This window comes from Corvus cornix, chromosome 10 (genome assembly GCF_000738735.6).
Source record: "Corvus cornix cornix isolate S_Up_H32 chromosome 10, ASM73873v5, whole genome shotgun sequence".
NCBI lineage: Eukaryota > Metazoa > Chordata > Aves > Passeriformes > Corvidae > Corvus > Corvus cornix.
Window position 1 is genome coordinate 7,576,316 of NC_046340.1, and position 26,773 is coordinate 7,603,088.

General features: G+C 40.5%; 1 protein-coding gene across 4 annotated transcripts in view; it reads left to right on the forward strand.

Annotated features, from left to right (window-relative positions):
- Positions 1 to 25,980, forward strand: part of MCTP2 (multiple C2 and transmembrane domain containing 2) — a 128,261-nt gene extending 102,281 nt beyond the window's left edge. For all 4 annotated transcript variants that reach the window (XM_019280997.3, XM_039557864.1, XM_010391009.4 and 1 more), the window contains 6 exons: positions 2,854 to 2,976; positions 5,814 to 5,855; positions 15,973 to 16,082; positions 18,445 to 18,554; positions 20,949 to 21,046; positions 23,273 to 25,980. In XM_019280997.3, the coding sequence (XP_019136542.1) occupies positions 2,854 to 2,976; positions 5,814 to 5,855; positions 15,973 to 16,082; positions 18,445 to 18,554; positions 20,949 to 21,046; positions 23,273 to 23,341 (552 nt within the window). In that variant the 3' untranslated portion in view covers positions 23,342 to 25,980. The remainder of the gene's footprint in view (positions 1 to 2,853; positions 2,977 to 5,813; positions 5,856 to 15,972; positions 16,083 to 18,444; positions 18,555 to 20,948; positions 21,047 to 23,272) is intronic.
- Positions 25,981 to 26,773: the final 793 nt, after the last annotated feature.

The window sequence follows — 26,773 nt, forward strand, 5'->3', positions numbered from 1 at the left end:
ACACTCTGAACTTTTATTATGTACTGTATGTTCACAGCAATCATTTCCCATACCTCCGAGGCTAAATAATTTCTGAATAGCTAAATCAATTTGTCTTGTGTCTGTGTCGTGTCACAGTAATGAAAGTTTCCTGTACTGTGGCGGTAGCAGCAAAGCAACTCTTGTTAAGGAGATGTGGGAGCTCTATCAAAGCTTCACTGTCTGAGCTATAACTCAGCAGCTGATTAACCAGTCAGCATTAGAAAGGAAGAGACAGCATGCCTCAGCTACCCATTGAGCCTACAGTGAGATTTTGTAATTAAGGCTGAAGTTTTATTTGAGGTCTGAAACTTAATAATACACAAAATGTACTGTAAGATCTAAAATCACCAAGGTCTTGATTTCGTAGCTTCCCTAAATGACCTGAGATTGCAAGGTTGTGTTGCACTTGCAGCCGAGCAGAGTGATGTTCACATAGGATTGTGACAGATGCACTAAAATTGGGTCAAGTCCTGCAATTGAGTGAATGAAGAGAGGTTCTTCAAGAGCTTCATTGACTCCTTGTAGGACTTTGCTGGGCTGGCTGCTGGTAGGGTCTTTTTGCTGCATCAGGAGGAGGCTGAGTTTGCTCATACCCCAGGGAGGTGATGCAAATGCAACACCCTCCCATGGGCTGAAGCAAATGTTTTGAATGAATACCTGGAAATAGCAATTTCCATGAAAGGAATTTACATAAGGATTGGATGGATATTTGTATGTATGTCTTTTTTTTAATCTTTGTGTACCTGAGAAAGATACCTGTGGAGATATGTAAAATAACAGGTCCTCGTTCTTTGGAGTGACATTTAGAGTCAGACAGAAGCTGGTATCATCTTCACTTTGTCTTAAAAGACAAGCATATATTCATCCCAGGGAGCTGGAATAGCTTCAGAGGAACTTTTTTGGGTTAGAACTTCTCATTTTGGGAGATGTTTTGGCTGGGAATATCACGATTTTTGGAGGTTTTATTAGCTAAAGTTATGAAAGACTCCTGTAAGACAAATCAAGTACCAATTCTTGGCCTGGATTCATGTGTTTCTGTTGCCTTGCTTACATGCGAAATGTGGCTGTGTGAATCATTATCACTTCTAATTTTTTAATATGTTGAAAAACAGGATCAAAAAGGAAAAAAAAAAAACCAAAACCAAATTGTCTTCCACACATTCCTGTGCTGCAAATCAATAGCATGGGGATATATTTCCTGGATGTCAGCCCATTTTATAAATGAATATATCTCGAAGTTTGCTTTACTGGCCGACAAATGCCAAGAACAGGATGACAGTCTAATTCCTTGCATAGCAACAGCTAACATGAAATCAGGTACACTCTGGAAAATGCAAGTGCTGTTTGGGTCAGGTTATGGATACAGGCATTATTTCTTGGTTTATGTTTGGCCCATGGTAGGTATTAAGTGCCCATTTGTCTGATGTCAGACAAGTCTTTTTGTTTAAAAAGTTAAAACAGCTGCTGTTTTGTAGGGGTATAAATTCTCACGCTGCTGAATGCAATGGGAAGTGTTTCTTTGGTACAATGTGGTTACACTTTCAGGTCCATAACACAAAATACATTGCCATAAATATCCCATTCTACAACTGCCAGCATTGTCTTTATATGTAGGATCTGGCAGGCCAAGGATGAGGGGAGGTAGAGATTTAGCTTCCTCATCACCCATAGGGTTTTCCCTTTGTTGTTGTTTGAGATACTCTTACTGGACCTGACTCATTTCCAGTTACCTGTATTATTGTAAAAATGTGATTGTTGTTTCTGATCAAACCAGCTTCCTTTGGGGGAAGAAAAATCAGAAAAATGTGTTTGTGCCTTGTCTTTGAAGGAGATTGCTTAAAATAGCTTCAAGTTGCTACCAGCATTAGGCAGTTGTTCTGGAAGCACTGTGTAAGAGTAGAAAAGGAAATGGGATCACAACATACATTTTATGGTAGTTCTGGATTTAGTTTATTAACTTTGCATTGCCAACCCCTCCAAGTTTGTCTGTTCAGGTGTTGTTGGTACTTGTAGGATAGGATTGCAGTTTGCCTTGATACAGTTTTTTTGAAAAATCCTATGCGCTTTTTAAATCCCCATCATGTTATTTGTGTGTTTTGCTGTTCCAGCTTGGCTTCTGGTTTTGCTGTTAGTGGGTTTTGTCAGGTACCAGTCCAAACACACAGACTTGTACTGGATTTTAGGAAAAGAGACTCTATAAAGAGCTAGTGGAATCAGAATATGCTGTGCTGAAAAATGGCAAGAGTATGAGAATGGAGACTAGGCTGACAGGATCCCTTTCCAAAATAATGCATCATGTGCAACCTAAGGCCTTGCCTTCTGGAAGGTGACAGTCCTTTCTGTATGCTGCTGTGCCAAGAGTATAGGTGGATTAATGGTAAAGACGCATTTGCTGATCATCCCCTGTGGAGTGACAAGGGAGCTCCAGGGCTCCTGTTGCACAAGAGGAAAATGCTCTTCCGCAGCCTGGGAAAGACCCCCTGGCAATTAGGGTTTGATGAAGTGGAGCAGGTTTGCCTCTCTAAGTGCATCTGTTATACACTAGCACTAAGGACAAAAGGCTTTCAGGCTGGAGGGGTCCCCGGAAGGAGTGGATAAATCCTTTGGACTGACCTTATGTTCATGGCCTTCTCCTTCCCCGGATACAGGGGAGGAGAAGCCAACAAGCAGCAGCCTAATGAACTCACACAGAATAGAGAGAGCAGATTTCTGTGCCAAAATAATAGTCTGAATGAGGTTAGCAGAGATTCAAGGATGGATGTACAGGGTGATAATGACTGACAGCCTTTCTTACGTGTCTTTCCCTTTAAACACTTGTTTGTATTCTCCCAGGTGTTTGTGGTCACCGTCTGGACCGTGGAGCTGTACATGGTGCCCCTGGCTTTACTGGTGCTCTTTGCATACAATTTCTCCCTCGTCACAACAGGGAAGGTCAATAATGCCCAGGATGCCCAGGCAAGTCGAGTGACAGTAACATTGCTGGCAGCCCCAGCCTGCCCTGCGCGAAGCGTCACGCGTTTTAATGGCATTAAAGTGGTTGTGTAGTTAAACAGCGCTTCTATTTCAAAGTTACTGAAAAGAAACCTCAACCCTCTCAATTTTCATTATTCAATTAAAGCAATAAACCATTCAGAGTAGTAGGAGAAGAAGACGAGAATGTGTAGGAGGAGGATTTCACTTACTAAATAACTACAAAGGTTTTTAAGTTGAATTAAGAAAGGCTTGCAAAGCAACAAGTTCCTAAAAGCCATTCCCCTCCTGCCATTACACTTTGCAACACACTAATGATTCATGTTTCACAGAAGAGGAAAGTCAATTGAATCCAAAAGAGAATGTAGTTCTTTTAAGCCTTGTCCTGTGATCTGAGGTTTTAAGAAGCTTTTATTCCTCCTTCCCACCCCCAGCTCTTAAAAGACAAATTTTTTTCCCCCCCAGAAATTTAGCCTTTGGTTTTTAACTTGGGAGAAAGAAAGGTTTAAATACAGAAGTAATCACCAAATGTGACAAAGGGCTACTGTTGGGGTATGAAGTGCTGTTTGATGTTGACCACTGTCTTCACTCCCATAACAATGGTTATTACATTTAGAAAGGAGAGTAAATTCATGAATGTCCATAATATTTTCTTTCCAAAAGTGAAATAAATACAGTAATGAAGTGGAAGCCAAAGGATAGCTTCCCTGTAACTTTTGATAAAATGATGATTGACATTAGTAGCCGTGAAGAATACCTTCACCTGAGTGAGCCAAGTGGATTTTACACAAAAACATAATATCCTGGAATTAAAAAAGCCAATAGCTGGTTTATTAGTTTCAGTGTGAAAAGTTGCTCCCAGTTTAGTTTTCATCCACTCCCACGTGGAAAGATTCCTAGAAAACAGGAGAAGTTGCATTATCCAGACCAGGGGAGGGTTAATTTGAAAACATGATAAAAGAAATGCTTTTCTCCAGTTTCAGCCAAGTCCAGAATAATGCAGAAAGATACTGTGTGTCTTCAGTGACTACTTGATTTCATCAAGAAAAGCAGAACTTCCCACGTGGGAGAATCACAGGCAAACAGATGTTTTTGTTTTTAATACAAAAGGCAATAAAAAATAACAGTAATAACTTACCCAGAAAAATACACAGAGTGTACCTTCCAGCCCCTTCCCTCATCCTGTGGTGAGTTTGTTGCATGTTCAGGTGAGGAGAGTCTTGCATCAGACACAAAAATTGAGCAGAGCATCATTTAGGTGGACACTGCAAAAAGGCTATTTCTAAAAATACAGCTAATTGTGGTTATACTAAAGAAAGGTCCATCAGGAATTTGGCTCTTTTCCTGTCACATATTCTGTAAGCAATGCCATGCCATGAAATTCAGGGGTGCATTTTGCATAAGCAAAATCACACATCTGCCAAAGTGCTTTGCAGGATTGGGATCATATGGAACAAGTAGTCAAAGTGCCTTTAATATTACCTGATTCCTTTTTTATGTGTGTCTGTGATTCTAACCATCTGTAGGTCAAAAATAGACAATCAGGTGCTAGCCCCAGTCACATCTGTCCTGCAGATGAGAAAAGGTTTTCTTGAAAATACCAATGCTTTTTACACAGTCATTTATTTATTTTTTGCTTCTTCAGGCCTTGGCTGGATATTCACTGCCTTTGGTTTTTGTGTGCCAGCACACACATTTTGTGTATACAGAGGAATGCAAGCAAGAGTCTTTGCAAAAGTGAACCTCAAATTCTCTCTGATTTCTGTGCTATAAAATGTGAATAACAGTATTAACCTTGTATTCCTGATCCACTTGCCAGGAGGCTAAATTCGTGAATATTGCTAAAATGTTATATGATTTACAGATGGGGAGCTTCTATAGAAATTTAAACCATGATCAGTGTTAATTCATCTGCTCAGGGTATTCCAGAGAGCCAGAGAATAAATCTGGGTGTCTGAGCTCTCAGTACCTTTTACATCTTAGATGCAACTGCTTTTTAAGGGAAAAAAAAGAAATTAAAAAACCCCAAAAGAGAAACACCCAACCCCCCAAAAAACCCTAAATCCAAACCATCTTTTTATTGTGATTCTTCACATTCTTTGCATGTTTTCTGTATTTAAACTTGTAGTACACAGACTCAAATGTAGCTATTAAATAACCAAGAAAAAAACTGGAGGACCCTGTTAAAGGCTCAGTTTATTAAATACCTGAATTGAAAGCCAAGTGCTCCTAATTCCAAGCCTTCGCCAAGTCTTTTGTTTTCTGTCCTACCTGTCAGCACAGAAGTTAAAGGGAGGAAATAATGCTGCATAGAAATCTGGCTATGATTCTATGTGAGATTGATTATGTTCATATGAATGTGTTTTCTAAAGTCTAATGTTTCAGTAATGGCCCTAAAGGGAGGGAGCAGTCATTGTGGCAGTGGGGATGGAACAAGTTGAGTATAGAGTCCTCAGCCTTGACATACCAGTTGGTTCATTTGCAAGACTGAGAACAAAGCTGTTTACAGATAGTAAAAGTTGGCAATGAATTTGAAAGCCTGTTGCCTTCAGATTACTGGACACAGCCACAAATGCTTTATTTAGACTTAAAATTTGTATAGGGTATTGCATGCTTGTTCAGAATACCATTAAAAAAAGGGTCCTTGAATACAAAACACTGTTTTGGAAAGGAAGAAGTGGTGGGATTTTTTAATGACTTTCAATAGAAGTGGGAGAAAATTGTGTAGTGAAACGTTGTGGGAGTATCATAAGCTTTTTGAACATTGCCTGTCACTAAAAAATAATTGTTGTGTTTTGTAATATGGACATCTGCTTCTGCAGGAGCTTATGGGCTTGGATGAAGATGAGGATGAAGATGATAAGGTAAGCATCTCTCACGATTGTGTTGGCTAGAATCAGAAGGAAGGTGGGAGAACACAAACAAATCTTCTCTCCATAAATCTTCAGTTATTAACTGTATTAACTGGGAAAACAGTTGTCAGCAGTTTTCTGCTTGGCAAGTTTGAAAGTAGGAAGGGGTTGGTTTGTGTCACCTTCCCCAGTGGCGGTACCTGTGTGAGCCCTGAGCACCAACCGAGTCCGAGCAGCCCCAGTTAGTGCCTGCCCTTGTAGTGGGCACTTGAATGTGCACCTAGAGGGGGGTGTGTGGGTGGAGGAGGTGCAAAGACTCACACAAGGATGCACAGTCCCCCCTCGCTGCCAGTCCGAGTGCTGGACGACGTTCTGTACTAATGGCTTTCCCCAAACGATTTGGCATTTCCACTTCAGTAGGCCAGAATTGGTGTGATTTGTGGAGGGCTGCTTAGAATTTTCTCAACATTTCTTTCAGAGCCTGGGAAAAAAACCAGTTTTAGTTCAGGGCTGAAATGTGGAAAGAATTGGAATTGGCAAGGCCTGTTTTTTATTTTATTGGAACATACTTACTCATTCTTCTCACTGTGAAAAATTCATTGGATTTTTTTCCAAGTTTATCAAACCACAGTGACAAATGATAAAAGGATTAGAGGTCATGACATATGAAGAAAGATTAAGAGAACTTAATGTATACAGCTTGAAAAAACATAAGTAAGTGAAGGAGGATCTGATAATCTATAAATACTTTAAAGCTAAAAGGTGAGGAATTATTTAACGAGCAACAGCATGCAAAGGAACATTAGCTGTTAGGAAGAAAATGTTCACGAGGGGATGTGAAACTTTCAAATTGCATACTAAGTTAATGAGACTCTTCTTGAATATTCTATGTTTTAAAAGTGTTACAGTGAAATTGTTGATCATTAAGAAGTAAATCAATACCACGGCTAGCAAGTGCACCTTAGCTCTTCTCAGTCACAGCCCCTAGGATTGAAGCTCAGCAGACTAATTGATGGGAATAGTTATTTAAATTTAACTTGCTCTTCTGTGGTGGTTATATTTTAATGAGCAACCAGAAATCCGTCAAAGTTATAAAGTGAAATTTAGGCAATCCAGCTGAATTACAAGTTTCTTGCAACACACAATAGTTGTTTAAATGTTCTAATTTATAATTTACTCTTTGCATCGTAAAATTTGTCAACTGAATGGACCAATATCTGAAACTCATCAGAAGCTGCTAAATGAAAGTTGCATCTTTTTCAAAGGAATACTGTGTATCTCTGAAAGTCAGTAATTTCTATTTAGTGGGTACCTGGTTCTGGACACCTGTAAATATTATTTGTATGATGCCTAAAGGTATAACTTATTTACTGGAACAATCCCATTTACTTCCTTCTATTTTAATATTCCTCTTTTTCCCTTGCAAGTGCTGAGGTGGGAAAAGAGAAGTAAGAATGTATTAAATAGGCATCAAATCCTCTGTTTCCTGTGGTGTGCTGTAGATTCATTGCTGCAATGCTAAAATATTCTAGGTTACATTTACCCTCCATTTAACTCCAGTGACTTTGGTTCTCTCTACAAATACAATTGGGTCACTTTAGCATGGATTTAGTGACTTTGCATTTTTGCCTCCTCCTGAACAGCTTCACTGTCATTCCCTTTCTTGGTTTATTTTAACTAAATATGCAGGTTTGGGAAAACTCCCAAGAGTCACTGTTGAGCTGTTGATGATTTGGCCCTACCATTTTGAGAGCTGCCTCTCTCCATCTCACACATACTCCATGGCTCTCTGACACGGAGAGCTGGTAGCACTGGCTAAAGCCTTTCACAGTAGACACCCCCAGCAGGCTTTCTCATGAAGATAACACTTTACATCCCAACATTTCAGTAATTATTCATAATTCATTTTAATTTTTATGGGTCTATAGAATTCTGACACAGATTTGCCAGAAGAGGAAGGTGCCAGCCCCTACATTTGTCCCATGTCCAGTGCTGTGCAGAATTGCCTTAATGTCTTTGTTGTGCCCTGTGTGTACCCCCGTGCAGCAGTGATGGGCCGTGCTTGCACTCTCATGACTTGCATCTTTAAGTACATTAGGTTATTCTAAGCCACTTTTCCAAGTCTGAGGGTGGCCAATGCTCTCTGGGGAGTGTAAGAAAAATGTAATTTTATGACACTATCTCATGGCAATGTCAACATTTAAACAGACAACTCTACTTTAAAAAGAACTCTGTGTATTTTTTTTTTCCTCCCTAATACAAGAGCTCCCAAAGTTGAAATCTGCTAGTTGGGTTGTGGTGTACAAGGTCACTGTTTCTGTTTCCTGTCATCCTGCTGTATCAAAATACTCGCACACAGAGCCCTTCTGGGTTCTGCTGCCTGTTAGACATAACAGACCGTGCTTCTGGGAATTGTAACACACCCTCGAAGAGATGAACTGTTTACAAATTATAAATACACAGACACTTAGTTCAAAAACCCAAGAGCAGATTAACTCCCTCCACCTAGACTATCTGTCTTAAATGACAGGGCTTAATTGCTGATTTTCCCGTCCTTTCCCCCTCTGCCCTCCCCACATACCAGCATGGAGGGCTGTAAAAGATAGCAGTGCTCTGTCCCTTTGGCACGAGCTCTTCAGTGGATAAATGCCTTCTCGGATTTGTGCCATCTTGGACACAGAGTTCAGGCTGTGTCCTGTCAGCTCTGGGGTCTGTCAGGCTGAGTAAGCGTTGTTTTAAAATTACATCACTGAAGCATCTTTAGTCTGACAGTAAGAAGGTATAGACAAGCTGCATGCAACTCAGTTTAAGTTGTCTGATTATTGACTGCTTCTATTTATTTTATTTGTTTTTTCTGTTTCTGATAATGGCTGTAGAGTTCCAAGAGCAGTTACCCTGTGAGTAACTGTGTCGTAGCACCTGACTGGAAAGAGCCTTGGAGTCTTCTCCATTGTCTGAATAAAAGTTTACATCTCCTCCACAACAGACCAAACTTAATTTACTATTTTCAGGTCTGATAACTGATTCAAAAGAAAATCAGAGACAAAACTAAATCAACAACAATTCCTATGTGGGAATTTTCTTGGTTTTTTGGGGTTTTTTTGGAGGGTTTCTATCCTGTGGTGAGCCAGTGTAGCCCTGCTTGGCTAGTGCAATGTAACAGGGAAGGATCAAATGATACTGTGGCTTTAAGCCAAGTTATTTGGCACTTTCCAAGAAATGTTTAGTATCTCTTGTATTGGAAAAAAGATGTAAGTGGAAAGAAATCACCAAAGAATAAAAATTCAATGTCTTTAATATATGAAATTCTCTGTCAAAAATAGGTACCAAAGATATACAAAGTTTTATGAACACAATTCAAAAAGACTCCAGCCGAACAAATTAAAGTCAAATTCATCCAGTAGCAAACAGCTGACATTTTCCATTTGAGTTAGATTCAGCATGTGGAAACCTTCCGTATGGATCTTATTTGTACGGGTGGATTACGATGAAAATTGCATTAATTTTCTCCGCAGTAAAGGTCAGTAATTGAAACATGAACCGAAAGTCTATTGTGTAAGATGCTATATCCCCATACTTAGGAAAGGTCATTCAAGACAATATCATCTCATTGTTTTCTTCCCTGGAAGTATAAATAATTTCATTAGTTTTTCTTTTTCTCTTCAATACAACAATTGCAATATGGTGTTTCAACATCCCCCATTAAGATTGCTGAAGAGAAATTATGGTAAGGACTTGAAAATGCCCCATGATACACACGGTATGTTCAGACTGATGAGGAGCATCCATGTCCTCCACAAAATTGTGGGCAAGATGGTATCATAAAACAGTTCAGGGGTTGCTGTGGTTGTGCTTTACTCTTTTCCAGGGAGCCTTCTTTGTACAAGAAACTGGAGGTTAAATGGTCTCTTGTTATGTCTTATTTGCACTGCAGCATTGTCTAGGACTGATCTTATCCATAGACATCCCATAAACTGGCACAGTCCTTATATCAGTGTCATGAGCCACTCATTCATAGGTTTAGAGGTGATGGGGGAAAGGAGTTTAAAGGCGGGACTTGCAGAGGACTTTCAGATATCCTGGGCACTGTGGTATGACTCTCCTCACAAAGGAGCCTTAGCAGCCCTATGGCACTCCAAAATTCTCCCTCTTACAGAGGATTACCTACCTAGATGTAGGTAAGCCAACACTGTAACTTCTCTAAATCTCTGGTGAAATATTAAGTGGCGCTAGGCAGGTCACAGGACCAAGCACATGAACCTCAGGGAGTTCTCGTCCCGTAAAGATTCCAAATATTTAAAATGTTATTAAATTTTATTTTGAAGTGGCCAGATATATGAATAGATCTCTCTTTCTCCTGTACCCCAAATTGCTAAAGATCATTAGCTAGATGATAGGTGATGATCCAGTAGCTTAAGTCTAATCAGCATGCGACTGTTCTTAAGTCTCATGTTTTTCCAGCAGAAAGCACTTATTTTAACAAAATTTATTTTCTTTCTATTTTTTAAATCGAAGATGACTGATGACTTTGTATTTCCATTCAGGATTGATTCATGTTGCTTCTTAAGCATGTGTTCCTCACCTGAATTGTGTTTTATTCTGGTGCGACTGCAGATATTGCTTGGAAACTTGTAGCAATACCTGTGGATTTTGGGTTACTTTACATGTCTGTGAAAACGTGAGCAAGTACATAAAATGCTTCTTAAATCCTCTGCATTTCACGCCTGGGCATAGAGAAAGAAACAGAAGTATGACCTAGGGTTTTTCACATAAGATTTTTCTTGGGTTTGGCTTAGGAGATTTTTGCTGGTCCCCTGTGCATGGATGAAATTCATCTAGTGTAGGCAGAGAAAGTGCAGGCATGGCTGAACAAGGCACAGAGTGGTCATCTTCTGCCCTTCAGGCAGTGTTCCCCAGCCTGAGCTGTAGGATGATGTGCTATTGCTTTCCAAATGTGTCATTTTAGGACTGATGCCGCTCTCCTTCATACCAGTCTGAAGTGATTCTATTGGCTATGGTGGAATTATTCCAGATTTCACACCTTTTTAACTGAGAGCATAAATTGACCTGTATGTGTTGCATTTCCTCTATTTGGTAATTATTTCAAGTACACTCAGATTCGCTAAATTTCCACAGGCAGGCACATTTGCAGCATGGTGTTAATAAACAAAAAGATCCTGTGATGCACAGTTTCAGGACTGCACGAGGCAACTGCTCAGAGTTTGGCAGCCGTCCTCTGCGGGTGCCCATCCTCCTGGAAGTGCTGGGAGCTCTCCTCGACACACAGCAGACTCTGCAGCACAGGGCAGGGCAGTGACTCAGCAAGGCAGATTGCTGGGCTCCTCTCAGCTGCCTTTGGCTCCCACCGAAGGCAGGATCCAGTTCAAGGTTGCTGTGGTGACTGTTTTTAAAGCTCTGCCTGGAATTCATTTTAGCTACCAAGAGACTGTCTGTCACTCTATGGCTACCACCTCCCACAAGAGCTTCATTCTGCTGCTAGACTGGAGCTTTTAGAGAAGTGTTCCCTGCAGACAATAGAGGCCAGTGGTCTGCTGTTTATACCCAATAAAATCCTTTTGCTTTCAGAAGTACTTCATGGACGAGTGTTTTGGCCCTAGGATGTTGTTTGGCACAGGTTTTGCTGGACACCGGTAAGGTCGGAGTTGTGTAGTCTAGCAGAGAGCAAGTTGCAAATTAAATCCAACTTTGGCTAACTCTGCTTTTCTCTAAATAACTACAGCATGTTTTGTTGAGTTTTTTTTAAAGCAGAATAATAGTGGAGCAAAAAGGAATGCATGCCTGAGCTATTTTCCTTTCTTTTCCCTTTCCATCAATCTTGTTTGTTGCTAATACATGGAAGAATTAATAACTGGTACGTTAGATAAATCCTGGTAAAACATTGCCCTAATGTGCTTGTAGCAGCAGTAGCATAATGAGACAGCTACTGTAAGAAAGCTAATCCTGAAAGTTAGGCCAGCCCAGGGCTAGGCAGACTAATTCTTCCAATCCCCGAAGATATTCAGAATTTTCATTCCTGACTGAGCTGCCTGTATCCTGTTTTCTTCCTCCTTTTGCATTAATCTGTATTTATGTTTTCTCCTCCCCTTTTCCTCATCTTTGCCCCCAAGTGTTCCTCAGCTTTATATATTGAGTTTCTCTTGGCACGCCAGAAATCTGCTGATGAATACCACTTGTTTGAAAGTTGCATGCGAGATTTTTCTCTGCAAGTGTTTTCTATGAAATCCAAGTGAGCAAGTATTATGTAGAACTAAGCCGTGGCTTCGAGCCTAACTTTTCGTTGTGTGCATATGATATTTGCAGTATACATCAGAAATACACTTAGAGAACAACAGCAAAAGTTGTCTGTGCATTTGGAGCGTTGCTTGCTGGTTTGGATGTATCCAGGGGAAAAATATTTGAAGGATAGATTTAAAAAATAGGAAACAGCTTTCTGTAAAGATGAAAGCTATTAATCTTTGAAACAAATGATCAAAAGAAGTTAGGGGATCTCCACCATCCAAGCTTTGAATTCAGTAATGGATGCTTGGCTGGAGAAGAAGCACTAATGGGTGGCATTTGGCCTTTGTTCCAGAGCAGATGATTGAAGAATTTTGCCTTCAGTGTCTTCCCCCATAACTCTTAGGATTTTCCCTCGCCAGACCAGCTCTGACTGTTGTAGCTCACCCGTTGTGACTTGCTGTGTTAGTGCTGGAGATGTCCTCTCCTGGCCTGCCCCATATTCCCACCCTTTTAAAGTCCTTGGCATTGGAAACGCCTCAGTGTTGTGGTTGTGTGAAGGTTTCTTTTGCAACTGACCCTAAATGTCTCAGAGCAGCCTAAGTTCCTTCCAGGGAAGGGAGATCCCAGAGCTGTGGTAACCCTTTAAGTGTGTTTATATGTCCTGTTTAACTGTTACATATTTCAGAAATAGAAAAATCTAGGAGCATCTTCCAGAGATTTGGTGTTTTCATTCCCGAGTTCAAGTTGATGTATGTTAGCTGGAGACAAAAGACTTAATTTCTGAAATTGCTGGGTCTTGGTTGGTGTTGGTTTTTTTCCCCTCCCCTGACATGCTTAATCTTTTGTAAACCCCCTTTTGTGGTTTTGTTCAAGCAATTAATGTAGAAATGAAGGTTTCTTAAATGAGGATATGCAAGGAAGATTTGAAGTAACACACTGATTATATAATTAATTCTCAGTTGTAAATTCATTCTGATGGAGTTAATTCTTTCCCAGAGGCTGAAGACTAGTTTTGGTCCACCCACAGTGCTGTAATCAGCTAAGAAATAAAGAAAAAAAAGGCCTTAAAGGAATGGAAGTTTCATGACTGGTTTTAGGGAAATAATGCCAGAAACAGGCAGGATATTTCATTTTCAATTCATGCAATAGCTTCTAAGCTGTGATCTCGAACTATCCAAAATCCAGTTTTCAAGCAGTATAGTATGTTGAGTCCAAAAGAAATCAGAAAAGACTGTTACCTGAAGAGGGTGGGACCTTGCACAGATGGGGAACTGTGTTTAGTAGAAGATGTATTTTGGATTCTTTTTTTACATTTTTCATGAACACAATAGTGTTCAAATATAGCTTTCTCTGTGACAGTTGCCCATTTACTAATAAAGAGGGTCCAGTGACTGTCATCCTGATGGACTCTTACTGCTTCTGACAGTGTTTTGTGACGTGCTGGCTTCACAAAGCATAAACAACACTCCAAAACCTAAATAATTTGGAAAATTCTGTTTGCTGTACTTCATTTGTCTGCTTCTCTGTTGCTTAACCAGTGACCTAATAATCCTGTCCATGTATTTAGACTGCAGGTTTCCAGAACAAAGCAACAATAACAAAGAAATGATGTTGACAAATTCCCAGGATTTTCAAATGAAAATGCACACCACGCATGCTGCAGGGACAGTTGCAGCCTATTTTTCTCTCGAATAACTGATTTTATTTACAAGGCTTTCTAATCCCCGTTTGTCTCTGCCTTTACATTGGTTGGCCATATTTTGTATCAGAGATTGAAAGCACTGTTGTCCAGGGGTGATTTTAGCGTGCAGCCAGGTGAGCATGGGCATGCAGTTCTCATAACATAGGGACTGGTAGTTTCTGGTTTATTTTCTGGCTCTGCTTCGTGGCTGCAGCAGGAGTTGTGTTGTGTTGTGTTGGTTAAACTGTGTTATCACCACATCTCTGAGCTCCATCGAGGATGTGTAAATGAAGTCAGCATGATGCAGATAGAGCTGGCAGATGATCTGCCTTGCAGCTCTGGGCAGCAAGAGTAGGCTTGCCCTGCAATATCACTTTATTTAAGTGGTTTCTTTACCCCTCTGCCTGAATTTGGACAGAATGAAATTCCCACTGTCTGGTTTTCCATGAGCTGCTCCCCAGCTTCTGCTTCCAAGTTTGGTGAAAAAAAACCCATCTATGGACTGATGCACCATTCCAGTGAGGAAATAGTTAAATATAATTTCAATGTGTCATTTACATTTGAGCCTAACGAGATTATAACTGGAGCTGTGTGAAAATGACTTTTTGGTGCTATTTTCACATAAACTGACTATTTATTTATTTATTTTGTTCTGGGGTTATTTCACACCCCAAGGGTTTCATTTTTGTTGGTTGTTTTATTAATGTAAAAATACTCATTTTCACACCCAAATGTGTGATTATTTAAAATGCTGCTTCTATTCATTGTGCACTGACTTGCAACCTAAAGGCAAATATTCAAATGTCTGGAGCTTGATAACTCCATGGTGGTTTTGGCTGGCTTTTTAAACTCAAAAATTACTGGGAAGAGAAATGGACAGTAAGTAATTCAAAGTGGTATAAGGGCTGCATTCCCGTGCCTGCCTCTCAGCATCCAAGGGTGGGTCACAGGTTATTCCAGCACGCTCTCTAGAGTGGTGCCCTGTCTCAGGTGCACACAAACTCTGTCCCAGCATGGTAGTGCCAAAATTCTGTAGCAAGAGCCCTCACCTCTGTGGCCCTGTGTGACTTTAAACAGCCTCTGACCCTGTCCTGCATGGAGGAATAATGTGGATGACAACACAGAGGCAGAATTGCAGCAGCGTTGCTGCAAATGTCTCTGGCCCTTGCTCATTCCCACCCTCCCTCTCCTCTACCTTGACTGGTGTGGACCATGGAGAACAGGAATACAAAATACTCTTTGCCATCATCTCCCCTCTCTGGGAGCAGATTGGTTAAAACACAGCTTAAAATGTTTTGTTGGGTCGGGTTTTTTGGGTTGGTTTTTTTTTTTTTTTTTTTGTAAATTGGAGTGATTTTTAAGTGTCTAAATGTGATGTGAAATCAGTGTCCAGGGCTCTGCATTTTGTAATAAGTGAATGTTTTGCTGATTTCTTGCTAGAATATCTGCAACCACACCAATTTGCATGCCTGTATGTGTGTTAGATTGCTGGCAAAGAAATGCTGAATGCAGATAATTGTATACTGGTTTTCAAGCCTGATTTAAGTAATTTTGATTTTTAATTCATTCTGTGCTTCCTTTTTATTTCTGCACATGTGTAGTAATGTCCTGTAATGTTGTTGCCTAAAATAAGCAGTAAGAAATGAAGTTGAGATGGCCGATGTAAAGGGAAAATGACATTTTTTTCCTTTGATTCTTTTTTTTTCCAGTAAAAGAATACGTCTCTGTATACAGAATGTTCAAAAAATATTGCATTCACGGTCTTGCTGCTAATTTATATACACAAAACATCATGGCTGTGGGGAGCCTACAAAGCTCAGGAAAGTGATATTTAGAAGTTCTGCACAAGAATATTTTTGTTCTTGAGGAGCACTGAGTGGCCAGCACTCCACACCAGAGGTGCTCAGCACCTCTTGTGCTTTGGCATCCAATTGTGTGAAATCCTGGTGGAGATCCTGCAGTCAAGTTGTGTTAGAAGGAGAAGAAACCTCTGTGCATGTGTTGAGGAAAAGGAAGAAAATACGGGGATCTATACAGATAATGTTAGTTCTGTGTGATAAACCCAGAGTGTTTGTTCTCTCCTTCCTTCAGTGAAATACTTGAGTTCATGGATGGATCAGCAGTGCTGGAAATCTTACTTTCACCACATATCTGTGAACACCCTAGCAAATTATTAAAAGTTTTGGTTTTCTGGTTTCTTTTGATTAGGAATCTGAGAAAAAGGGGCTAATTGAGAGAATCCATATGGTCCAAGAGATCATCATAGCTGTTCAAAGTATCCTGGAAGAAATAGCATCATTTGGAGAGAGGATTAAAAAGTAAGTAATACATTTTTCTTGCTTAGCCATGATTTGCAGTGAAGCAGAACCAGGAGGATCAAGGTGGAGTAAATGTCTTGCTCCAAAAATGATGCAACATGCAGCAGGATAGCCTGGCCAGTCCCACCACTGCTTGTTCACTTACAGTCTTTTATTCCAAAAAAACCTTTGCAAAGCACAGAGAAGAGGAGAAGCCATGAGCTTTATTGATGTAGCTTTCATGTTTGCCTGAACTTCTGGTCTTGCTTGTTTGTGATGGAGTGGGGAGTCATGGATGCCACAAATACTGCTTGAAGATGTGGGCACAAAAGCGTCAGGCATTTATTTTCAGTCCCATTACAGAAAGTAGGTCCTGATGGTCAGTGTTGCCTTTCCCACGCCCTCCCCATCCTGACCTGGCTGCAGGGGTTACCAGTCACTTGTGCCAACACATTGATCTTCTTCTGTCTTTACCATTTTGAGCTGTCTGCTTCCTGCTGGTGCCACGAGGAAGCCCAAAGGGGGTTTTCAGGGTCTCATTGCAAGGGGGGAGGCACTGAGGGTATTCCTGACCTTACAAAGGAGGGAGGTGAAGAGCCTAAAAAAAAAAATCCCACACACAAACACACACAAACCTTTTATAACTCAGTCTTTATTGGAGCTTAATTGATCCATATTGTCTTCTGTTTTGAACACAAAGTGATGGTTTGTGACCAAGCCTCACTTTAATGAGGAGCTGGGTTCAAGCTAAAAATACAGCAACTGCATGTGCTGTGGTGCCACGCCGGACACCCCAGCTGGGGTGGAAGTGGCCCAAAGATGTATTCCAGTCTATGAACAGGGCACTGTTCTGCCCAGCTGCACGGCAGGAAGACTCAAAGCACTTAAACACTATTAATTCTTGTATTCATTTTGTTAACAATGATCTTAAAGAACACATTGGGTATTAATGTGGACGCCCGATGTAATTTCAGAAGAATTCTGTTATAGCTCGGCAGTGATGTGCCATTAAAAAATTGCTATCAAAGTTTTTTTTGTAAGTGACAGACTGAATTGTGCTACAGTTTCCGTCTGTCACTCCAGTTACACAATCATGGGGAGTTTTCATAGTTTAACTCAATTGAGCTGTTTTGCTATTTTTTTTTTTTACTTTAGCTTAAGCTACATTGATTGATAATGATGGGTCCTCTCCCACCTATTTTTACTTAATATTTAGTATGTCTATTGAAGCTTAAATGTAATTCTTGAAGCGTCCTATTAATTTTATCTGTCAAGGGAAGTTTGTCTTATTTTATAGCCTGATAAGTGGTCCAGATTTGTTCTCTCTTTTTTCTACTCCCCGTGATATGATGAAGTCAGCAGGCAGATTGTATGAAACAGAGATGCCCAGATCCATAAATCCACCTGTGGTCTAACTGGCATCCTTGCAGTCCAAGTATCTCAACATCTGGTGCAGGCCATAGGGTTATATCTTAAAAAGGCACAAGGGGACAAAGGAATTTCAAAGATGTGTTAGCAGTAGATCCTCACCTTAAGTCCATCACTGACTTGCAGATGAGAGGTCTGAGTGAAATAAAATCCTGTTTTTCACTATAATGTGGCCAAAGCCTGAAATGCTGTAGTAACTGAGTTTTTCAAGAGTGCTCCTCTTGGGAAAAATCTGATGAGGATTATTGGAATGCAGAAGCTTGGGCTACTGCTGGCTTACTACAGTTTATCCAAGTCATCCTCCTTTATCCAGTAGAGTAAGGAATTGTTGAAAATGTAAAAAGAAATAGGAGAAATTGTATATATATGTAGACAGATTTATATAGAATATTATGGCCCTAATGTCATACAGAGAAATTACTCTAACTGCTCTTTCACAGTTTAGCACCACAGTTAATCCAGTGCCAGTTACTTGTCAGGGTTGACTCTGGCTACCTGCCACGCCTGAGCCGTGCCCTGGCACTCATCTCGAGTCATCTCCAGTGTGGCCCAGCGGAGCCAGCTCCGATGGCTCGGCCCCGGCACGCCTCGTCTCCAGATCAGATAATCTGCTCATGAATAATGGAGAGCTGACTGGCGAGCAGAGATGTGTAACAAGTGCAACACATAGAAGAAGAAACAAAAACAACTCACACGCCTAACAACTTCACTGAGCTCCCCAGGGTTCCTCTTCTCTTTCCTTGTCATGATATCTGCCTCTCAGATATCTCCCTTAATCTGTTATAACATCCAGATGTAGGAATCTGCTTATCCACCTTCCAAAGGGTCTGCAATTTACAGCATACATGACTGCACCAAGCACTGCAAAGAGGTCATTAAATTATTATTGGGTAGCAGAGCACAAACAGTGTCCAAAACCAGAAATGTTGAGAAGGATTGTGTTTTTTCCTTCCAGCACATTCAACTGGACGGTGCCTTTCCTCTCTGTCCTGGCCTGCTTGGTCCTGGCAGCAGCAACAGTTATATTGTATTTTATACCACTGAGGTACATTGTTTTAATCTGGGGTAAGTACTCCACTGTGTCTCATTTGTATGAGATAAATACAATATATGTCTACAGAATGAAATCAAACAAGCTTTAAATGACCTGTTACACAGACAAACAAGTGCTGTTGCTTCGAGGTGAATAAAGATGTTATGAACTTCTTAAAATTACCATTTCTCCCCCCTGGGTTATCCGATAATTTGCTTTTTTTAGGGTTCTTTATGGATTTCCAACAGCACCACAAGAAGAGCATTAGCCTAGATAAGCTACTTTCAGTGTTATTATTCTTCTGCAGGAAAGTAATTAGCTTCCTGGAGCTGGAGCCCTCCAGCTGGGAAATGGTAGGAAGTGGACAAGATGTGTTTGCAGAGCTGAACCACGTAGATTTGGACCCTGGGAGCCTTTTGGGTCTGAGTATTCTGGCAGTCAGGACAGGCTGTGCCCAGTGGGACACACTGAGCATCTCCTTTTGCCATGGGTCAGAAAGTATTTGTGTGAAGATACATCATGAACTAAAAGAGGAGCTTTTAAAAATTCAAACTTTCCTGGTGGTGTTATGAAGAAATGTGAGATCATCTTTCACAGAAGGAAATGGCATTCAAGGGCATAGGACAAAGGGGAATGGCTTTAAACAGAAAGAGGGCAGGTTTAGATTTGATGAGGAAGAAATCCTTCACTGTGAGGGTGGTGAGGCTCTGGCACAGGTTGCCCAGAGAAGCTGTGGGTGCCCCAGGCCTGGAAGTGTTCAAGGCCAGGTTGGGTGGGGCTTGGAACAACATGGTCTGGTGGAAGGTGTCCCTGCCTGTGGTGGGGGGGTTGGATTGAAATGGTCTTTAAGATTCTTTCCAACTGAAACCATTCTATGATTCCAGCTGCTGAAGACTTTCTACATCTCCAGATAGCCTCCTGTCTTATTTTGGGTGCTAACTTTTGCCTCAACCTTGAGGTAGAACACAGTGCAGGTAAATCCTCACTGACCTGCAGAAGCTCAGCCCCGATGTGCCTCTGGGTTGTAGGGACCCCCTGTCACCCCTGGGGCTGAGCCATCATCTGCTGTCTTGGCTCTCCTGGATGTAGAAAAGGGAGGGAATGAGAAGGTGGCATTAAAAAAAGCCATTCTTGGGCAACAGCAACAAAGAAATAAAGGATTAAATCAAACAAAAGAAAGGGCAAAAGGAAAGGGGGGAAATTGCTGGGAGTAAAAAGTTCAGTAACAAAATATTGTTGTTCTTGTATGGAAAACATGGTGAGTACATGAAAACTATACATCCGTTCAACATCATCCAGAGTGACAGGGCCTTCAAATATGATACATGTTAAACAACTACCCTGTGGCAAGGCCTCAAAAGACCTTATGGTATTTTCTGTTTTTAAAAAATCAGGTACACAGAAAATTGTGTTGTCATTTTGCTACAAGTATATGGCTTAAAAGCTGAATCTCAGATGTGAAGCAGGTACATTTCAGGGAGAGGAGAAGGCTGGAGCAGCCATCACATTTGAAATCACTTTCAGGGAAACCACGATGAGATTTTGGACAGGGGCATGATGGAATTGAATGCTATATTATGAACCTCAGAGGCAATCAACATTTGAATTTTTTGCTGTTCTTTAAAATGGATTAGCTGATTATCTTCACCTAGAAGACCTTATGCAAGGCAAGAGAAGACCTTATGAACTCCACAGTAAAATGAACATTACGCTCCCATGGATCTTCTGTCCAGACTAGGGACCACCTCTGCCAACTGAAACATACCTAAGTCCATGGAGGTGGACTGCTATTGCTGCAGTTAATAAGCCAAATTATTCACACAAGGATCAAACTGAAGTAAACCTTGTGATAAGGTTTTACAATGTCCCATAGCATGATAATATGGCTAGTTTGGCAAATGTGGCTCTGCAAAAAGGGGATAAGCCATGATGGATGGGGAAGGGAAACTTCCATTTTCTGAAGAAATGGAAGGAAAAAAAAGCCATTTTCCTGCCCAGTTTTTTTCAGGGTCTTCCAGTTGCCTGGGCAAGAGGAGAGGGGATGTTTTGGTCATGTAGGGTAGCAGATTTAACAGAACACTTGATTTTAAATGTGTGTATTCTCCCAAGAGTATCCCCCAGAATGAATTCATGCTGCAGTCTCTTTTCACCACTTTGTTGGCAACACATGATCCTGAAAGTAGAGAAATATTTTATCAATAATGTCCCCTACTTCCTCCAGGAGGAACTTGTGAGTGATTCCATGTGACAGGGAACATGTGTGTGACTTTAAGTCTGAGGCAAGGTTTTCACACTAATTTTTACTTCTGAATTCCCCTTCTCTTTTTCACCTTGCCTGAAAAAAATCAGAGGGAGGGAGCAGAAAAGGGTTGTATTATTTTGTTTGCCTTTATTTATTTTTTTTAATTTTTTTTTTTTTATCCTAGGCATAAATAAATTTACTAAGAGGCTTAGAAATCCCTATGCCATCGACAATAATGAGCTACTAGATTTCCTCTCCAGGGTACCATCTGATGTTCAAAAGGTAAGTAATGAATGGCCACAGCCAACAGAGGCAAGGAGTGACACTGAGAGCGGCTGGGTGCTCCGTTTGGGAATACAATGCCAAAGACTTTTGAATAACGGAGATAAGGAATCGGGGGAAAATCCACAGAGGGAGGAGGAGAGAGTGTTAGAAGAGAGGGGAGCCAAAATCCTTTGTCAGAAGGATAAAATGATTGCAGAAAAATTATCCTGAAAAGACCTACTTAAAAATGATCTGGAAAATCACTCAGCGTGGTTACTGAGCTATGGTTTTCGTCACCTTTCTGCTCCGGTATTTGTACAGAGGGAGGAGAAAAATAGTCTCTTTGATAGAGATAACCATCCAAAAGGATTTACTGAATTCTTCTTTTTCTTAAGATAGGGGGAGGAATGGGGGGAATTATTTCTGTGACATTGTGCTTGAGCTCCAGGCCTCCTTTGGACAATGCCCCGCTCATCTTTTTCTTTAAAGAAAACCTGAAATGTGTATAAAATACTCCAGAGTTGATCAGATCAATCTTCTGCCATTATGGAATTATAAGTTTTAATCTAACCAAAATCTATCCTCCCTCAGTTTCAGTCAAGTCTTGTCTCTTCTCCCATTTCTTTGAAACAACAATACTGTCTTCAGCAATCTCGCCTATCTTCCTGGAAATTATTTGAACAATAAGTCCTTTAGAATGTCAAGATCTGTTTATTTCTCTTGGAGGAGGGAAAATAGTCTTGCTGGGTAATGAAGCCACACAATATAAAGGATTCTTTCTTTTGTTTTAACTAACTGGAATCTGTGTCCCCAGGCCCTGATCCTGATGCCCTGGATCCCTCTGACATTGTACCTTTCTCTGTGAATCCTGGCACTTTTCCTGTGAGGTGCTGCTCGCTGGGAATAAAGGAATCACAATCTCACCTATAGTGACTTTATGCTGTTGGAGACAGAAATTGAACTGCTCACATGCACTGTTGAGGCATCTGGTAGAAACAGGGTTGGAAAAAGCTTCTGGTGGCATTTATCTCAAGAGGCCACCAGACTGATTGGTGGCAGCACTAATAACTGGAAAGAAATCTCACCATAGACTAGTGGGAAGAAAAATGCTAAGCCGGAACAATCATAGGGCCATTAAGCTTCAGTGTATTTTTATTTGTTGTCTTTGCTCTTGTAGAGGCCACTGAATTTGCAGTGATGGTTTGCATATGCCCTTTAAGTGTTTATGTTTAAAGATAAGTTGGTTTTCTATTTATGCTTTATTTAACATTTGCACTTACAACATTTCCTTGAGTGGTTTCTGTCATATTGGGACCCTTTGAGCTCTCCAAAGTAAATGATCACCATTTTCTATGGGAGGAATGATAAAAGTTCCTTGGATGGGACAAACCCTGGAGTTTTCCACTAGTTCTGAAAACAGTGACAGCCACACACTTCAGGGACAAATCACCTATGGAAGCTCCAAAGCCCCTCTGTCTGCTTTGTTTTACGTGCTGTCAGTGCATCAGCATTTGACTGCAGTGCTGCAATGAGTTAGAAATTACTCCTGTCTGTACAGTACCCATTTACAACCACATGTGTTGGACAGAAGACAGGAGGAGTGAAAAAGATGGCGTGTTCAGCCAAATTTTCCCCATGATTTCAGTGGGAATACTTTTGTCTAGCACAACAGACAATTTGGAGATTACACCATCCTTGACAGTTTACCACGTGTTTTAACCATTATATTGTATATGATTTTTTTTTTTTTTGAAAGGTGGAGGTAGCTTTGTCCAGGTTCTGTTTGGGAGAATACTTTCCTTTTTTGAAATGATTAAGTATTTCAGCATCCCAAGGTCTGTGTATGGTTTTGACAACTGTCATCTTACTGTCTATTGGGAACCACTTGAATTGAGACTCCTGAGAGAAGTTTATTAAACTTATAGGTTAATGCCAGAAAGATAAGAAAAACAACTCCCAAACCAAAACAAACCCAAAAGATCTAGCCTACATTGCTGAAATCAGGTAGAACCCCATGTATCTCATTAGAAAAATCTGCTTTTAATATTTTTGTTTCAAGAAATGATGCATGACTTCTCAAATCCTTCCTGCAATTAATCCCCCATGTTCCTGTGTTTAGAAAATGATTCATTACTCTTGAACCTTCCTTAGTTTCCCTTGGTTTGTCCTGGGGGAGCCATTAACACACGCTGTAGTGAGCTAGAGTTACCTAAGTGCAAACGTCATGTCTGTTTGTTTTTACAGGTGCAGCACGCTGAATTGAAACCATACAGCAGCTCCAGCCCCATCAGGAAGAAGTGGAGCGCGCTATAGGATGCAGCGGGATTTCGGAATGCAGCATCTCCCTCCCCGCACATGCGTGCACACACAGCACCCCTCTCCTCCTCCTTGCTTCAGAACAACACTAGGATCACTGCCACAGACTTTCTCTTTCTTGGAAGATGTGGGTTTTGATAAACACCTATCTCGGGTTTCTTTTCTGGGTTGTCTCTTTGGCATGGAGTCCCAAAAAAGAGCAAGGTGAAACATGAATTAGTTTGCGGGGTGGGGAGGAGAATGGGAGAAGATGGTGCAACTGCACCTTTTCTTTTTCTTTTTTTTTTTCCTGTTGATTGTAGAGACAAGGCTGGATGTGGCAGCACTCCCTGTGTTATGTAGGAAGAGATAATTCTGCTTAGTGTAGCAGATCAGCTGAGCTGATGTGAGGAGATGCTCTGAACCAGTTTTTAACATATCCAACAGATTTACATTAAGATATGAAAGCTATTCTTTTCTGAGTTAAATCACTGTGCCTAGAAAGGTTTAAGCTCTGAATTAACGAGTCTTTGATACCCATCTTCTGTTCAAGCAGTGTACATTTAAAAAAGTTTTTTATCATAATTAGCAGAAAGAGCTAGGAGCTCCAACAGTATCTCAATATTTCATCCAGCACTTGTGGGTATTTCTTTTTCCTTTTTTCCCCTTTCTTTTCTTCTTCTTCTTTTTTTTTTTTTTAAAAGCCCAGCCTGTGGTTAACTCTTTGTATACTGGAATCATTGGAGATCCATTGCTGGCAATGGACGCATGAAAACCTTATGCCATGAAAGGATTAAGAGAAAAGGCTAACTCAGTGACCTGAAAAGACTCTGTTGGCTTGCCTTTTATAATTCCATCTCATCAGATATTTTCAGCATAGCTGTTGTTTTCCTGTCTAAATCCAGAGGGGTCAACACTACAGAGAGAAAAAAAACACTTTATAGCCTTAAAGAAACAAGTGCTTGTGCAGAAAGAGAGCACGTGCCCAATGATGTGGTTGTGCAATAGTGTGCAGGCTTTGGTCCACCACTGATGTCTTCTTGCAGTCTTTCCTGGTGGTTCACAAGGAGAAGACCCGAAAGTGAAGTCAAGTGGAAACTGAGAAATGAAAAGACAGAAGAAAGGACCCCATTTTGTGTTCTGAGGAGAATGGGATTTCTTGCTTGCTTACCAATCTTTTAGCAATTGTGCATTTCCTTTATATATTTCAGAAAACCAGCGTCATTCCCCAGTTGTTTGACTGGGGAAACTAAAACACAGAATCATGTGTAAAACCTGCTTAATTTTGGTGATACCGCAGCCCTCAGTCCTTTAGGTGCTGTGGGACATTTTGGGAGTGACTTGTCACCACAAGTCATTGGTAGCACGAGAGCTGGAGTTGTTGCTTTTGATTCCCAGGCAGGGATTACCACCAGCATTCCCTGGGGGTAGTTGACAGTACAAAGAAATAAAGAAACCTGAGAGATAAGATTCTTTTGGCCAAAAAAAAAAAAGGCTTTGAAAGTCATCTAATAGAAGGTAAAATGGTTAAAACCTTGCTTATGGGTTGGTGATCCAGATGGAGTTGTGTGTGGTTCCATAGCACAATCTTGTGGGCCTGTTGCAGGAATTTGAAGAAGGAAAACTAACAGCAGCCTATCTTCCACTGGGTTTTTAGCCAGATTCGGTAATTTTTCATAAGTTTATTTTTCGAAGTCCCACTGTGCCTTTGAATAAGGACAGGCACATTTTCATATACTTGATTGGCTAAAGAATGTATTTTGCTCATGCAAAGCTGTGTGTAGCTGCAAATGGAAGGATTGAGGAAATATTATCCTGGTTTAAAAAGCCACAAAAATGCCTCTTTGTTTGCACGTGTGCTTGTGTACCCATACATATACAGAGTTGTGTATAAAGAGTACATGTATAATGTATTTATAGGCGAGTGTGTGTGGGAAAATGGGTGAATATATAGATTTTAAAACCTTGAAAATGTTTATGAAAAATGCCAAAGATTCTAAAGCTTATCATCTTGCGTCTGTTCTTCTTCATTTTGTATCTTTCCCGGCATGTCTCTCTGGCTGAGCCAGATCTCTGCATGATTTGATTTACTTCAACTTAATGAAGCTGGTTGGAAAGAGCCTTGTAGAAATTACAAAATCTCCAGTAAATCTCCTTCTTGTACATACAATGGATGTCCACGGAACCCTTTTGTTAAACCAGTTTCTCAATCTTCTCTGTAAACAATGCCTCATTGTCTCGCTTAAAACTATCATCTGGTTTATCATACTGTAATCTTGTCATTTTGTGAGGACCAAAGTCAGGCATATTTAAGCAGGCGTGTGGGATCTGATCATTGATTTGAATGAAAACATTCAACTGCAGGAAAAACTATTTATTTATTCAGAAATTCAGATTGATACTTTAGCAGTTTGGGGGGGCGGTTTTCTGTAGATTTTTCCACATGGAACTGATTTCTGTTCAGGAGACAGGGTGATGTCTTTTTGTTCTTTTTTTTTTGGTGTAGATATGTTTGGTTTCAGAATAATTTGTATTAATTGTTAGGCTGGAGACATACCAAATGAAAGGGTTTGGGTGGTCCAGTACCTATATATTGTTGTGGTGAGCTCTTTGTTTTGATAAATACTGTTTGAAATGCAATAAACATTTGAGGTTAAGCTGATGCCTTTAATTTATCTGGATTAGGAGATATGTTTCCCATTCTTTGCAAAATACTGTGCTATAATATTTAGTAATATTATTGGTAATATATAGGTAAGCAAGTACATGCCTTGGCAGTGCAGTGTAACAATTAACACTGGAGTTTGCTTGGAGTAAGGAGTGTAAGTGCATCTTCTGCTGCAGCAGAAAATGAGGTAAAGCCTTGCCCCACCTGCCTGCAACTCTTTAGTGGAATTTTCTAGACTCTAGTTAAAGGAAAAGGGGGTTATGTGCACTTACTGCAGAGCCCACTTAACAAGCTCTATATTCAGATTTCTCTTGTGATTCTTAAAGCAAGAATATCTCTCTGTGTGTCCATTTCCCTGTGCAAATTACCAGTCTTTGCATTTTTAATCTATTCAATGTATAGCATAGAAATAAAAAACTTGCATTTTTACTTCAAGGTAGTCGTTTCAGGGCATCTGCAGTCTGAAATTTCTAAGACCTGAAGCCATTCAGAAGTTTCAGTCTAACTTCAGGTGTTTTGGATTGCAGAATTGTGGAGATATGGAAATGTGAGGCATGTCCACTAACTGTACAGTGTGTGAATAACTGGGTTTGACATATATGTGCAAATGCAATATTTACTCACATTTGCCTAAACACAAGGTGCTGCTGAAGGTTTCATTTTTTTGGAATATTCATGAATAGGACTGAAGACTTGGCTTCCCTATGGATCATTGTTAGTAAAAGTCAATCACTGAAACACACTTTGTGGGAAGCAAGCAAACAACTGAGTGAAGCACAGCT